A 14,635-nucleotide genomic window follows, 5' to 3' on the forward strand; every position below is an offset into this window, starting at 1 on the left:
AGGAATTCAGAAGAACCTTCTTTATCCGGAGTGTGGTGAGATTGTGGAACTTGCTACCAGAGGGAGCGGCTGATGTGAATGGTATAGATACATTATAAGGGACGCTGAATAAACACGTGAAGGAGAAGGGAATAAAAGATAGGGTGAGATGAAGTGGGTGGGAGAAGGCTTGTGGAGAGTGTAGACACCAGCATAGACAAGTAGGGCCAAATGGCCTGTTTCTGTGGTGTAAATTCTCTGTGGTTGATATTTTGGATCCCACATTGATGTACTTTGTATCACGTGTATGAACATAGCCCTGGGGGTGAATTCCCCACCGCCCAGCCGCATGTTCCTCAGCAACCCCCAGATATTTGCGTCACCGCTCACCCTGAACTGGGTCCTGGGCTCCTCGATAAGCTCTGCTGGCCGGTCTAACGTGCCCCATCTGTAAGCAAGCTCCGCGCTCTGACGCTTCCAACCTTCCAGAAACAAGGTGGTCCACACAACATTAAACAGGGCAAAAGCCACACAGATCACATCACGGCTGGTCTGTTAAAGAAAGAAAACTTGCATTTATATAGCACGCTACCATGACCTCAGGACATCCCAAAGTGCTTTCTAGCCAATGACATACTCTTGAAGCGTAGGATGGGCACTGTCGTAATGTGGGAAACGCAGCAGCTGATTGGCGCACAGCAACATCCCATAAAAAAACAATGATAAATGACTAGATTTTTTTGGAGATGTTGATTGAAGGATAAATATTAGCCAGAGCTCTTCTTTCAAATAGGGCCATAGGATCTTAGGCATCTTTCAAAGAGCGGGGGTCGCACTTTGGTTGAATGTCTCTTTCAAAAGGCAAGACTACGACAGGTTTCGATAAGGCAAACAAAGAAAACCTCTTCACATTAGCAAATGGTACATGGACTCTGGGGAACAGAGCTTTAAGGTTTAGTGCAGGTGTTGCAGGGGGCTATGAAGAAGGACCTTTTCACGCTGCAAATGTTAACAAGCTGGAAATTATTGTCTATGCGGGTGGTAGCGAAGACGATCAATGATTTCAAAAGGAAATATTGGGTGAGCAGTTAAACCCATAGGGTCACCGTAGGGAGCTGGCACCGACTTGATGGCTCTTTCCATACCTCAGTATTAGTACTGGGGTTCGATAGAACTTGTATTCAAGTCGCGGGAGCGGGACGTGAACCCATAACCTTCAGGGATCAGAGGTGAAAATGCTATCCACTGAGCTGCGGTGGATGCCTAAAGGGCAGTGGCAAATAAGAACGATCCTTCACCGAGAATACAGTTGAGCTTCCCCTATTATCTTATAAACCGTGGTGTTCAAAGGGTATGCTTCCATCGTCTACTCGCTTCAATGAAAATTCAGGAGTGACTTCTGGCCTTTGTACGTGAGGCAAACCATTCATTGCAAACTCTACCTGGTCAGACTCTGTAAATGTCCAGAGTCCGAGACCTATCACAGCTGGGTAAATCATGCACCATGTGTAGTATCCGAGCCAGGAGAAATACATCGCGATTTTAACCCCAAAATATTCACAGATCTCATCTGCAGCAGAAGAAAGAGAAGACAGATTCATCAGCTTAAAATACACAGGAATTCAGAGGCACAACAAAGACCCTCGCAAAGGGCCTAGACTCCTGGTGCACTGGAGTGTCCACACAATGGCTTTCAACGTCAGTATGTTGATCAACCAACCAGAGAACAGGCCATTCTAGGCTTGTTATTGTGTAATGAGGAAGTAATCATTGACAATCTAGTTGTGCGAAGGCCCTTGGGGATGAGCGACCATAATACAAGAGAATTTTTCATCAAGATTGGGCAGCACGGTGGCCCAGTGGTTAGCACTGCTGCCTCACAGCGCCAGGGACCCGACCCAGGTTCAATTCCAGCCTTGGGTTACTGTCTGTGTGGAGTTTGCACTTTCGCCCCATGTATACGTGAGTTTCCTCCAAATGCTCTGGTTTCCTCCCTCAGTCCAAAGGTGTTTACGTTAGGTGGATTGGTCATGCTAAAATTGCCCCTTAGTGCCCAAAGAAGTACAGGTTAGGTGGAGTTACGGTGACAGCGTGGGTGAGTGGGCCTACGTAGAGTGCTCTTTCAGAGGATCGATGCAGATGCGATGGACTGAATGGCCTCCTTCTGCACTGTAGGAAGTCTATGGTTTAAGATGGAGAGTGACGTAGTTAATTCTGAGACTAGGTCCTGAATCTAAATAAAGGAAACTAGGTGAGAATGTGTTTGATTGTCGTGGTCGTGAATCACTGGCCATAAAGTTAAGATCCACCAGTAAAGGGAAGGGGATAAGTTGGGGAGGGAGGGAGCATAGGGTGCCTTTGTATACAGATGATCTGCTTCTTTATATTACGGACCCAGTTTCCACTATGGATGAGATCATGAAACTACTTAGGAATTTTGGCTCCTTCTCTGGGTATAGGTTGAATTTGGAGGGTGAATAATTTCCTGTTAATCCCCTGGGGAGGGAGCCTATCTGGTGATGTTGCCTTTTCACCTGGCCAGGTCTAGCTGCGTCATCTGGGAATCTGGGTGGCCCACGTTTGGGTCTCGTTCCAAAAATTAAATGATAGTAGTCTATTGAACGGGGTCAAATCTGAAGTGGGATAACTTTCCCTGTCCTTGGCGGGCAGGGTCCAAACTATTAAAACGAATGTCGTCTCGAGGTCTTTATTTCTTTTACAGTGTCCCCCGACTTTTCTCCCTAAATCTTTTTTTGCCAGAGGTAACAAGTTAATGTCCTCTTTTATTTCGGACCGGCTAATCATATGCATATGTTCTGGTCGTGTCCCACGTTGTTAAGCTTCTTGGTCACTTTCTTTAACACCATGTCAGAGATTCTTAATGTCGGGCTGGAGTCTTGTCTGCTGCGGCTCGCCAGTGTTGCAGACGGTGGTCAAGGTGGATTTCCTCGCCTTTGCCTCGCTAACTGCCTGGAGGCGAGTTCTGCTGGTATGGAGATCTCCTACTCCACCCAATGCCTCGGCCTGGAGTTTCTACATTTGGAGGCGGTCAGGTATACCATTTGGGGGTCAGTAGAAAGGTTCTAGCTAACATGGCGGCCATTCATTTCATTTTTTAAAGAGTTAGTTACCATCAGCTATTCAAGCCGTTTTGTTTAGTACAATATAGGGCTGGGGGTCGGATTCGATGTGTTCTTGTTCGTTAATTGTGTTCTTTTATATCATTACTTGAAGCATCTGTTTTGTACTATATTGTAATACGCTTTTGTTCTAATGGAAAAGCTTTTAATAAAAATATTTTCTTAGAAAGGGGAAATAAGGGCAGCATGTGGCGCACTGGGACTGCGGCGCTGGTGACCCGAGTTCGAATCCCGGCCCTGTGTCACTGTCCGTGTGGAGTTTGCACATTCTCCCCGTGTCTGTGTGAGTTTCACCCCCACAACCCAAAGATGTGCAGGGTTGGTGGATTGGCCACTCTAAATTGCCCCTTAATTGGAAAAAAAAATAATTGGTTACTCTAAATTAATTTTTAAAAAGGGGAAATAAAGTATGAAAGTAAGCTTGTGCAGACATAAAAACTGACTCTAAAAGTTTCTATAGGTATGTGAAGAGAAAAAGATTGGTGAAGCCAAATGTAGGGCCAAATGTAGGGCCAAATGTAGGGGGCAGCACGGTAGCATGGTGGTTAGCATAAATGCTTCACAGCTCCAGGGTCCCAGGTTCGATTCCCGGCTGGGTCACTGTCTGTGCGGAGTCTGCACATCCTCCCCGTGTGTGCGTGGGTTTCCTCCGGGTGCTCCGGTTTCCTCCCACAGTCCAAAGATGTGCGGGTTAGGTGGATTGGCCATGCTAAATTGCCCGTAGTGTCCTAAAAAGTAAGGTGGGAGGGGGTTGTTGGGTTACGGGTATAGGGTGGATACGTGGGGATGAGTAGGGTGATCATTGCTCGGCACAACATCGAGGGCCGAAGGGCCTGTTCTGTGCTGTACTGTTCTATGTTCTATGTAGGGCCCTTACAGTCAGAAACAGGGGAATTTATTAATGGAGAACTAAGTAATGGCTGACCAACTAAATACATACTTTGGTTCTGTCTTCACAAAGGAGGACCCAAGCAAGACACCAGAAATGTTGGGGAGCACAGGGATTAGTGAAAGGGAGGAACTGAAGGAGATCAGTATTAGCGGAGAAATTGTGATGGGGAAATTGATGGGATTGAAGGCTGATAAATCCTCTCGGCCTTATAACCTTAAAGAAGTACCTCTGGAAAGAGCAGATGCATTGGTGATCATCTTCCCGGATTCTTTAGACTCTGGGACAGTTCTTACAGATTGGAGGGCAGCCCACCATTTAAAAAGTGAAGTTGAGAGAAAAAAGGGAATTATAGACCAGTCAGTCTGTTGTCGATAGCAGAGAAAATTCTAAAATCTATTATCACGGATTTTAATGCCGAGCACTTATGAAATAGTTGCAGGATCAGACAGGGTTAAATGTGAGATTATCCACTTTGGTAGCAAAAATGGGAAGGCAGACTATTATCTGAATAGCTCTAAATTAGGAGAGGGTATGTGCAACAAGATCAGCGTGTCCTCATACACCAGTTGCTGAAAGTAAGCATGTAGGTGCAGCAGGCAGTAAAGAAGGCAAATGGTACGCTGGCTTTAATACCGAGAGGATTCAAGTACAGGAGCAGGATGTCTTGCTGCAACTATACAGGGTCTTGGTGAGACCACACCTGGAATATTATGCGCGGTTTTCATCCCCTTATCTGAGGAAGGATGTTCTTGCTACAGAGGGAGTGCAGAGAAGGTTTATCAGACTGATTCCAGAAATGGCAGAGCGCATGTACGAGGGGAGATTGAGTCAGTTAGGATTGTATTCGCTGGAGTTCAGAAGAATGAGGGGGAATCTGATAGAAACCTGTAAAACTCTAACAGGACTGGACAGGGTAGATGCAAGAAGGATGCTCCCGATGGTGGGGGTGTCCAGAACCAGGGGTCACAGTCTGAGGATATTCGGTAGACCATTTAGGACTGAGATGAGTACAAGTCTCTACACCCAGAGAGTGGTCGGCCTGCGGAATTCACTACCACAGAAAGGTTGAGGCCAGAACAGTTTTCAAGAAGCAGTTAGATGTAACACTTGGAGTGAAGGGGATCAAAAGATATTCGGGGGAAGGTGGGAGCAGGCTATTGAGGTGGATGATCAGCAATTATCATAATGAATGGACGAGCAGACTCAAAGGGCCGAATGGCCTCCTTCTGCCTTCTATTTTCTATGTTTGTATGTTGAAAAAGCCCCACAGTGCAGAGCACCAGGAAGGTCCCTTGGTGCAGGAGGCCAGACTGTGCCAGACACAGCAAGCTTAAAAAGACTGGAAGAAAACATTATACAAATAAAGATTTAGTGATCAGTCTGTGGATTGTCGACTGAAACAGGTCTTCCTACTCCTGAAATGTTAGTTGATTTTTCACTTAAAAAGCACAATAATTCTGTAAACAGCATCACCTGTACATACCTACAGGCTGTGACTCACAGACAGCCTGAACCCACGATTTCACCAGTCGATTAAGGATGCGCTGTTCATGGATGGGAAAGACTTGCTGAATAATCCCTCGGGTCAGGAGCTCTGCAACTGGACATAACGCAGAGTAGTCAGATTCAGCAGGACTCAGGAATTCACTCCCCTGGATCCACATTCACCCACCCCAACATTCCTACCCCCAACATTCCCACCGACCCCCCAACATTTCCACCCAACATTCCCACCCAACACCCAACATTCCCACCCAACATTCCCACCCAAAACCCAACATTCCCACCAATCCCCCAACATTCCCACCCAACACCCAACATTCCCACCCAACATTCCCACCCAACACCCAACATTCCCACCAATCCCCCAACATACCCACCCAACATTCCCACCCAAAACCCAACATTCCCACCAATCCCCCAACATTCCCACCCAACATTCCCACACATCCCCCAACATTCCCACCCAAAACCCAACATTCCCGCCAATCCCCCAACATTCCCACCCATCCCACAACATTCCCACCCAACACCCAACATTCCCACCCAGCCTCCAACATTCCCACCCAACACCCAACATTCCAACCCAACGTTCCCACCAATCCCCCAACATTCCCACCCATCCCCCAACATTCCCACCCATCCCCAAACATTCCCACCCACACCCAACATTCCCTCCCGTCCCCCAACATTCCCACCCAGCATTCTCACCCATCCCCCAACATTCCCACCCATCCCCCAACATTCCCACCCATCTCCCAAGATTGTCCCCCATCCCCCAGGATTCTCACCCATCTCCCAACTTTCCCACCCATCCCCCAAGATTCTCACCCATTCCCCCAACATTCCCACCCAACATTCCCACCCAACATTCCCACCCATTCCCCCAACATTCCCACCCATCCCCCAACATTCCCATCCATCCCCCAACATTCCCATCCAACACCCAACATTCCCACCCATCCCCCAACATTCCCACCCAACACCCAACATTCCCACCCATTCCCCCAAGATTCCCACACAACATTCCCACCCAACCCCCAACATTCCCACCCACCCCCAACATTCCCACCCATCTCCCAAGATTCTCACCCATCTCCCAACATTCCCACCTGTCCCCCAACATTCCCACTCATCCCCTAACATTCCCACCCATCTCCCAATATTCCCACCCAACCTCTAACATTCCCACCCAACCCCCAACATTCCCAACCATTCCCCCAACATTTCCACACCCCCCTAACATTCTCACCCATCCCCAAACATTCCCACCCGTCCCCCAACATTCCCACCCATTTCCCAACATTCCCATCCATCCCCCAACATTCCCACCCAACACCCAACATTCCCACCCATTCCCCCAAGGTTCCCACCCAACATTCCCACCCATCCCCCAACATTCCCACCCACCCCCAACATTCCCACCCATCTCCCAAGATTCTCACCCATCCCCCAAGATTCTCACCCATCTCCCAACATTCCCACCTGTCCCCCAACATTCCCACCCATCCCCTAACATTCCCACCCATCTCCCAATATTCCCACCCAACCCCCAACATTCCCACCCAACCCCCAACATTCCCAACCATTCCCCCAACATTCCCACCCACCCCCAACATTCTCACCCATCCCCAAACATTCCCACCCGTCTCCCAACATTCCTACCCGTTTCCCAACATTCCCATCCATCCCCCAACATTCCCACCCATACACCAACATTCCCATCCATCCCTGAACATTCCCACCCATCCCCCAACATTCCCACCCATCCCCCAACATTCCCACCCATCCCCAAACATTCCCACCCGTCCCACAACATTTCCATCCATCCCCCAACATTCCCACCCATCCCCCAACATTCCCACCCATCCCCAAACATTCCCACCCGTCCCCCAACATTTCCATCCATCCCCCAACATTCCCACCCATCCCCCAACATTCCCACCCATGAGGAGATGTCTTTACACAAAGGGTTATGAATCTTTGAATTTGCGACCAGGGAGGGTTGTGGAAGCTCAGTCACTGAGTGTGTTTGAATCAGACATTCTGATTTCTGAATAACAATAAAAGGAAGGGTTATTGGGGATAGTGGGTGTAAAAGGTATTGAAATGTCCAAACAGTCATAATTGTATTAAATGGTGGAATAGGCTCGATGGGCTGAATGGCCTACTCCTCTTCCAATGTAATAAACCTTATTGTCACAAGTACGCTCACATTAACACTGCAATGAAGTTACTGTGAAAAGCCCCTAGTCGCCACACTCCGGCCCCTGTTCGGGTACACAGAGGGAGAATTCAGAATGTCCAATTCACCTAACAACACATCTTTCGGGACTTGTGGGAGGAAACCGGGGCACCCGGAGGAAACTCACGCAGACACGGAGAGAAGGTGCAGACACCGCACAGACAGTCTGGGAATCGAACCTGGGACCTTGGCACTGTGAAGCAACAGTGCTAACTACTGTGCTGCTTCCTATATTCCTCATCATCTGACGTTGAGAGAGCTACCAATGGAGACATGCCTGATACCACATTAATTGGTGATGTGTGAGCCTGGGTAATACTGGTAAAGGGGTGCCCAGTCAGTTAGCGATGGACCAGTGAGAGGGGATGGACACAAAGGGACCCGTAATTACATTGCGAGCTTGAAGGAAAGTTCAGAATCAAACTGGAAGATGATTTAGCACCTTTGAGCACAGACGTCGGGGCCAAGGCTCTGGAGGGAGGGCGACAGTACTGGATAGCATGTATGGCCTGTTGTGTGTTGGGGGATATAACCTCACTTGCAAACAGAATTTCCACAGACCTCTGAGCCCTCGCTGATGAATGAAATGAAAATCGCTTATTGCCACGAGTAGGTTTCAATGAAGTTACTGTGAAAAGCCCCTAGTCGCCACATTCCGGCGCCTGTCCGGGGAGGCTGGTACGGGAATCGAACCGTGCTGCTGGCCTGCTTGGTCTGCTTTAAAAGCCAGCGATTTAGCTGAGTGAGCTAAACCTGAGCTGAGTTAGCTGAGATGCTACTTACTGATTGGCTGCCCTTCCAGGAAGTGGATATTATGCAGATTTTCTCCTTGCTTTGCTCGAAGGTTCTCGAGCCAGTACCTGATAATACTCTGTCGCTCCTGTGAAGACACGAGGAATTTTCATTTTGTTTTGTTTCAAACAATACCTCGAACCATTTATTTCTAATCCAGGCTCGAGAGGATTCAGCAGAGTTACACCCAGTTACTTTGAATTTTACAGCGCTGGAACAGGCCATTCGGCCCGACTATTCTATGCTGGTTTATGCTGCACGGGAACCTCCTCGCACCCCTCTTCATCCTATTCTCTAATCCTCTTTCCCTCATGTATTCACCCAACTTCCCTTTGCACTGTGACCCCCGTTCAGTCAGCAGCTCCCTAAGCTCCGCTCGATTGAGCAGCTATAACACATGCACTTCAAAAGTCAACTTGGAATTTCTGCATTGGCTGCAGACACAGCTCTCTCTCTCTGGCAGGGAAAGTGACAGAGGAGGCAACAGTGGGTGCAATCGGGGTGCCCTATTCGCACTCTCTGAGGTATGTGTACCCGCAATGATTAATTGTTCGGGGGATTAAGCATGAAGCAGAGCCAATGGGAAAGGAGTCAGTCACAACACATTTTATAGGTAATAATGATAGAGTGGTTCATAATCAGAGAGGTTGGTGAGAGAGAGAGAGAGAGAGATACAGACACAGGGAGGGAAAGAGGGAGAGAGAGAGACAGAGAAATGCACGGACACAGTGACAGAGAGAGAGAGAGAGAGATACAGACAGACAGAGAGAGAGAGACAGACACAGTGACAGAGAGAGAGAGAAAGTGGTACAGACAGACAGAGAGAGAGATACAGACAGACAGAGAGAGAGACAGACACAGTGACAGAGAGAGAGAGAAAGTGGTACAGACAGAGGGAGAGATACAGACAGACAGAGAGAGATACAGACAGACACAGTGACAGAGAGAGAGAGATAGAGACAGACACAGTGACAGAGAGAGAGAGAGAGACAGACACAGTGACAGAGAGAGAGATACAGACAGACACAGTGACAGAGAGAGAGAGATACAGACAGACACAGTGACAGAGAGAGAGAGATACAGACAGACACAGTGACAGAGAGAGAGAGATACAGACAGACACAGTGACAGAGAGAGATACAGACAGACACAGTGACAGAGAGAGAGATACAGACAGACATGGTGACACAGAGAGAGAGATACAGACAGACACAGTGACAGAGAGAGAGATACAGACAGACACAGTGACACAGAGAGAGAGAGATACAGACAGACACAGTGACAGAGAGAGAGATACAGACAGACACAGTGACAGAGAGGGAGATACAGACAGACACAGTGACAGAGAGAGAGAGATACAGACAGACACAGTGACAGAGAGAGAGAGAGAGATACAGACAGACACAGTGACAGAGAGAGAGAGATACAGACAGACACAGTGACAGAGAGAGAGAGATACTGACAGACACAGTGACAGAGAGAGAGAGATACAGACAGACACAGTGACAGAGAGAGAGAGATACAGACAGAGAGAGTTACAAACAGACACAGTGACAGAGAGAGAGAGATACAGACAGACACAGTGACAGAGAGAGAGAGATACAGACAGACACAGTGACAGAGAGAGAGAGATACAGACAGACACAGTGACAGAGAGAGAGAGATACTGACAGACACAGTGACAGAGAGAGAGAGATACAGACAGACACAGTGACAGAGAGAGAGAGATACAGACAGAGAGAGTTACAAACAGACACAGTGACAGAGAGAGAGAGAGATACAGATAGACAGAGAGAGGCAGACACAGTGACAGACAGAGAGGTACAGACAGACACAGTGACAGAGAGAGAGAGAGATACAAACATAGAGAGAAATGCAGACAGCCACAGTGACACAGAGAAAGATACAGACAGACAGAGTTACAGACAGATACAGTGACACAGAGAGAGAGAGATACACAGACAGACAGAGAGAGTTACAGACAGTGACAGAGAGAGAGATACAGACAGACAGAGTTACAGACAGTGACAGAGAGAGAGATACAGACAGTGACAGAGAGAGAGATACAGACAGACAGAGTTAAAGACAGGCACAGTGACAGAGAGAGAGATACAGACAGACAGACAGAGAGAGGCAGACACAATGACAGACAGAGAGAGAGAGAGGTACAGACAGACAGAGAAAGAGAGATACAGACAGACACAGTGACAGAGAGAGAGCGATACAGACAGAGAGGGAGATACAGACAGACACAGTGACACAGTGACAGAGAGAGAGATACAGACAGTGACAGAGAGAGAGATACAGACAGACAGAGTTACAGACAGGCACAGTGAGAGAGAGAGAGAGAGATACAGACAGACAGAGTTACAGACAGACACAGTGACAGAGAGAGAGATACAGACAGACAGACAGAGATAGGCAGACACAATGACAGACAGAGAGAGAGAGAGGTACAGACAGACAGAGAAAGAGAGATACAGACAGACACAGTGACAGAGAGAGAGCGATACAGACAGAGAGGGAGATACAGACAGACACAGTGACAGAGAGAGAGATACAGACAGACATTGACAGAGAGAGAGAGCAATACAGACACAGAGAGAGATACAGACAGACACAGTGACACAGAGAGAGAGAGAGATACAGACAGACACAGTGACAGAGAGAGATACAGACAGACACAGTGACAGAGAGGGAGAGATACAGACAGAGAGAGATACAGACAGACACAGTGACAGAGAGAGAGAGAGATACATAGACAGACAGAGAGAGTTACAGACAGTGACAGAGAGAGAGATACAGACAGACAGAGTTACAGACAGACACAGTGACAGAGAGAGAGAGAGAGAGAGAGATACAGACAGACAGAGAGAGGCAGACACAATGACAGACAGAGAGAGAGAGGTACAGACAGACAGAGAGAGAGAGATACAGACAGACACAGTGACAGAGAGAGAGATACAGACAGACACAGTGACAGAGAGAGATACAGACAGACACAGTGACAGAGAGAGAGAGATACAGACAGAGAGAGTTACAGACAGACACAGTGACAGAGAGAGAGATACAGACAGACACAGTGACAGAGAGAGAGCGATACAGACAGAGAGGGAGATACAGACAGACACAGTGACACAGAGAGAGAGAGAGATACAGACAGACATTGACAGAGAGAGAGAGCGATACAGACACAGAGAGAGATACAGACAGACACAGTGACAGAGAGAGAGAGAGAGAGACACAGTGACAGAGAGAGACACACAGACAGACACAGAGTGGGAGGACTTTGAAGAGCAGTTCCTGCTGTAATGTAGCAAACAGAACAACTAATGTTAACACAGCAAACTCCACAAACAGCAGTGACAGATATCGGCCCAAATTCTCTGGCTCTTGGGAATCTCTCTTCCCGTCAGCTGCGCACTCCCGCCCGTGGGTCTCCTGGCAGTGAGGGGTGTCTTCAATGGGAAATCCCATTGACAAGCGGCAGGAGTAAAGATTCCCGCTGTCAGCGAATCACACAGCTGTTGCCTGATGGATACTGTTGGGCCAGGACACTGGGGAGAACTCCCATGGTCTCCTTTGAAATGGTGGCTGTGGGATCGCTCACATATACCTGAGAGGACAGGTGGTCGCCTCGGTTTATCGTCTCATCTGAAAGCCGGCACCTCAGACAATGCAGCGCTCCCTCAGCACTGCACCAGGAGCCTGGATTCTGCGCTTAAATCTGAAGGAGGGTATTTTGTGCTGTTGTGATAGAAGTACCTCTGCCAATGGGACTGCTGGTGAAAGTCCAGGCTGCCTCACCTGAGAAGTGAAGAAATAGATTTCATTTTCAATGTTTTCGTAGATGTAATCCTCCTCGCAGGAAAATGCCCTGGACCCTCCCCCAAACTCTTCCTTCACTGGTTTCCGCAGGCTCGTCTCCTCAGCTCCTCGGAGTAAACTACAGGCAGAAATGGAGAGAGCGCGGTCACCGATCACACCCCAGAAAGGTCCAGTGTGCGCAGGGAGCATAGACAGCACCCGTACAATCCACCCCCTCCCCCCTTGATTCCTGTACACATCCCGTGCTGCCCCCCAGCCAGGACCACCTCTCCCACACACATCCGACATACAGACACCCCTCACCCAATACAGCCCCCAGCTCACTGAAACACACTCACACAGTACCCAGCTCCCACCTACTTCTGATAGGTTGCTGTCACGAAGAATGCATAAACGTTGGTGTGTTTGTGATGCCGAATCTGGATGATCAGCTCCGGGATTCCCAGTCGTATGTGGTTCAGTAACCATAGTAACGTGTGGTCATCTGTTTTATCTGTGGGAGTAATAAAACCAATCCCTTGGTGATCTGTAGGCATTGTGTACAGGGCATTTCCTCACGGGCAACGGCAGCATTTATTATCACACAAATGTGACTCCTTCAGAACCAGCATTTATTGCTCATCCCTAACTGCCCCTTGAGAACGCGATGGTCAGCTTTCTTCTTGAACCACTGCAGCCCATGTGGTACAGGTACACCCACTGTGCTGTTAGGGCGGGAGATCCAGGATTTGACAAAGCAAACATAGCTCTGCAAGTAGTCCTGAGGGAATACAGCACTGGGGGAGTGCTGCACTGTCAGAGGGTCAGTACTGAGGGAGTGCTGCACTGTCAGAGGGTCAGTACTGAGGGAGTGCTGCACTGTCAGAGGGTCAGTACTGAGGGAGTGCTGCACTGTCAGAGGGTCAGTACTGAGGGACTGCTGCACTGTCAGAGGGTCAGTACTGAGGGAGTGCTGCACTGTCAGAGGGTCAGTACTGAGGGAGTGCTGCACTGTCAGAGGGTCAGTACTGAGGGAGTGCTGCACTGTCAGAGGGTCAGTATGGAGGGAGTGCTGCACTGTCAGGGGGTCAGTACTGAGGGAGTGCCGCACTGTCAGAGAATCAGTACTGGGGGAGCGCTGCACTGTCAGAGGGTCAGTACTGAGGGAGTGCTGCACTGTCAGGGGGTCAGTACTGAGGGAATACAGCACTGTCAGAGGGTCAGTACTGAGGGAGTGCTGCACTGTCAGAGGGTCAGTACTGAGGGAGTGCTGCACTGTCAGAGGGTCAGTACTGAGGGAGTGCTGCACTGTCAGGGGGTCAGTACTGAGGGAGTGCCGCACTGTCAGAGGGTCAGTACTGAGGGAGTGCTGCACTGTCAGAGGGTCAGTACTGAGGGAGTGCTGCACTGTCAGAGGGTCAGTACTGAGGGAGTGCTGCACTGTCAGAGGGTCAGTACTGAGAGAGCGCTGCACTGTCAGAGGGTCAGTACTGAGGGAGCGCTGCACTGTCAGAGGGTCAGTACTGAGGGAGTGCTGCACTGTCAGAGGGTCAGTACTGAGGGAGTGCTGCACTGTCAGAGGGTCAGTACTGAGGGAGTGCTGCACTGTCAGAGGGTCAGTACTGAGGGATTGCTGCACTGTCAGAGGGTCAGTACTGAGGGAGTGCTGCACTGTCAGAGGGTCAGTACTGCGGGAATGCTGCACTGTCAGAGGGTCAGTACTGCGGGAATGCTGCACTGTCAGAGGGTCAAGAGCAACTTTTGGGCAGCCTATCCATGTTGAATCTTGGCCCTATTATTGAGCGGTAAACGCTGAGAAGGTTTGATGCTGGGATAGGGAAGTAGATACGGTTTGGGTGCAGATGGAGGAAGGCATATGTAAAAGTTCGGGGCTGTGGGCACTGTCTACAGCCTTACTCTCACTGACCCCACGGAAATACTCAATGAGATTGGTTGTAGTGTCAACACTGAAGATATGGTAGCAGTTTTGCAAACAATTTAAATTAGAGTCAGGGTCGAAACTATTGTCAATCCGAGAAAACTATCTATCTAAGCTTGGAAGGATATATGCTGGGTTTCAAAACTGGAAGGAAAAAAGTGAGATCACGTTGAAAGACTTGTTTCTTGAAGGCCGTTTTGCAACATTTGAAGAATTGAAGGAGAAATACGAGCTCCCCAGAAAGGAGGCCTTTAGATATACACAGATACGACCTTTCGTAAAGGAGATCTTCCCTACTTTCCCGATACCTCCTTCTTCTTTGCTGGAGGGGGTGTTGATGG

The 14,635-nt window shown here is 48.9% G+C and overlaps 1 protein-coding gene across 2 annotated transcripts in view; it reads right to left on the reverse strand.

The window, feature by feature from the left end:
- ano8b (anoctamin 8b) overlaps positions 1-14,635 on the reverse strand; it is a 131,847-nt gene that overhangs the window by 60,602 nt on the left and 56,610 nt on the right. For both annotated transcript variants that reach the window (XM_038777664.1, XM_038777665.1), the window contains exons 3-8: positions 12,737-12,869; positions 12,356-12,494; positions 8,540-8,636; positions 5,495-5,611; positions 1,422-1,549; positions 370-531 (exon numbers count right to left, since the gene is read on the reverse strand). In XM_038777664.1, the coding sequence (XP_038633592.1) occupies positions 370-531; positions 1,422-1,549; positions 5,495-5,611; positions 8,540-8,636; positions 12,356-12,494; positions 12,737-12,869 (776 nt within the window). The remainder of the gene's footprint in view (positions 1-369; positions 532-1,421; positions 1,550-5,494; positions 5,612-8,539; positions 8,637-12,355; positions 12,495-12,736; positions 12,870-14,635) is intronic.

Source organism: Scyliorhinus canicula, chromosome 18 (genome assembly GCF_902713615.1).
Source record: "Scyliorhinus canicula chromosome 18, sScyCan1.1, whole genome shotgun sequence".
Classification (NCBI taxonomy): domain Eukaryota; kingdom Metazoa; phylum Chordata; class Chondrichthyes; order Carcharhiniformes; family Scyliorhinidae; genus Scyliorhinus; species Scyliorhinus canicula.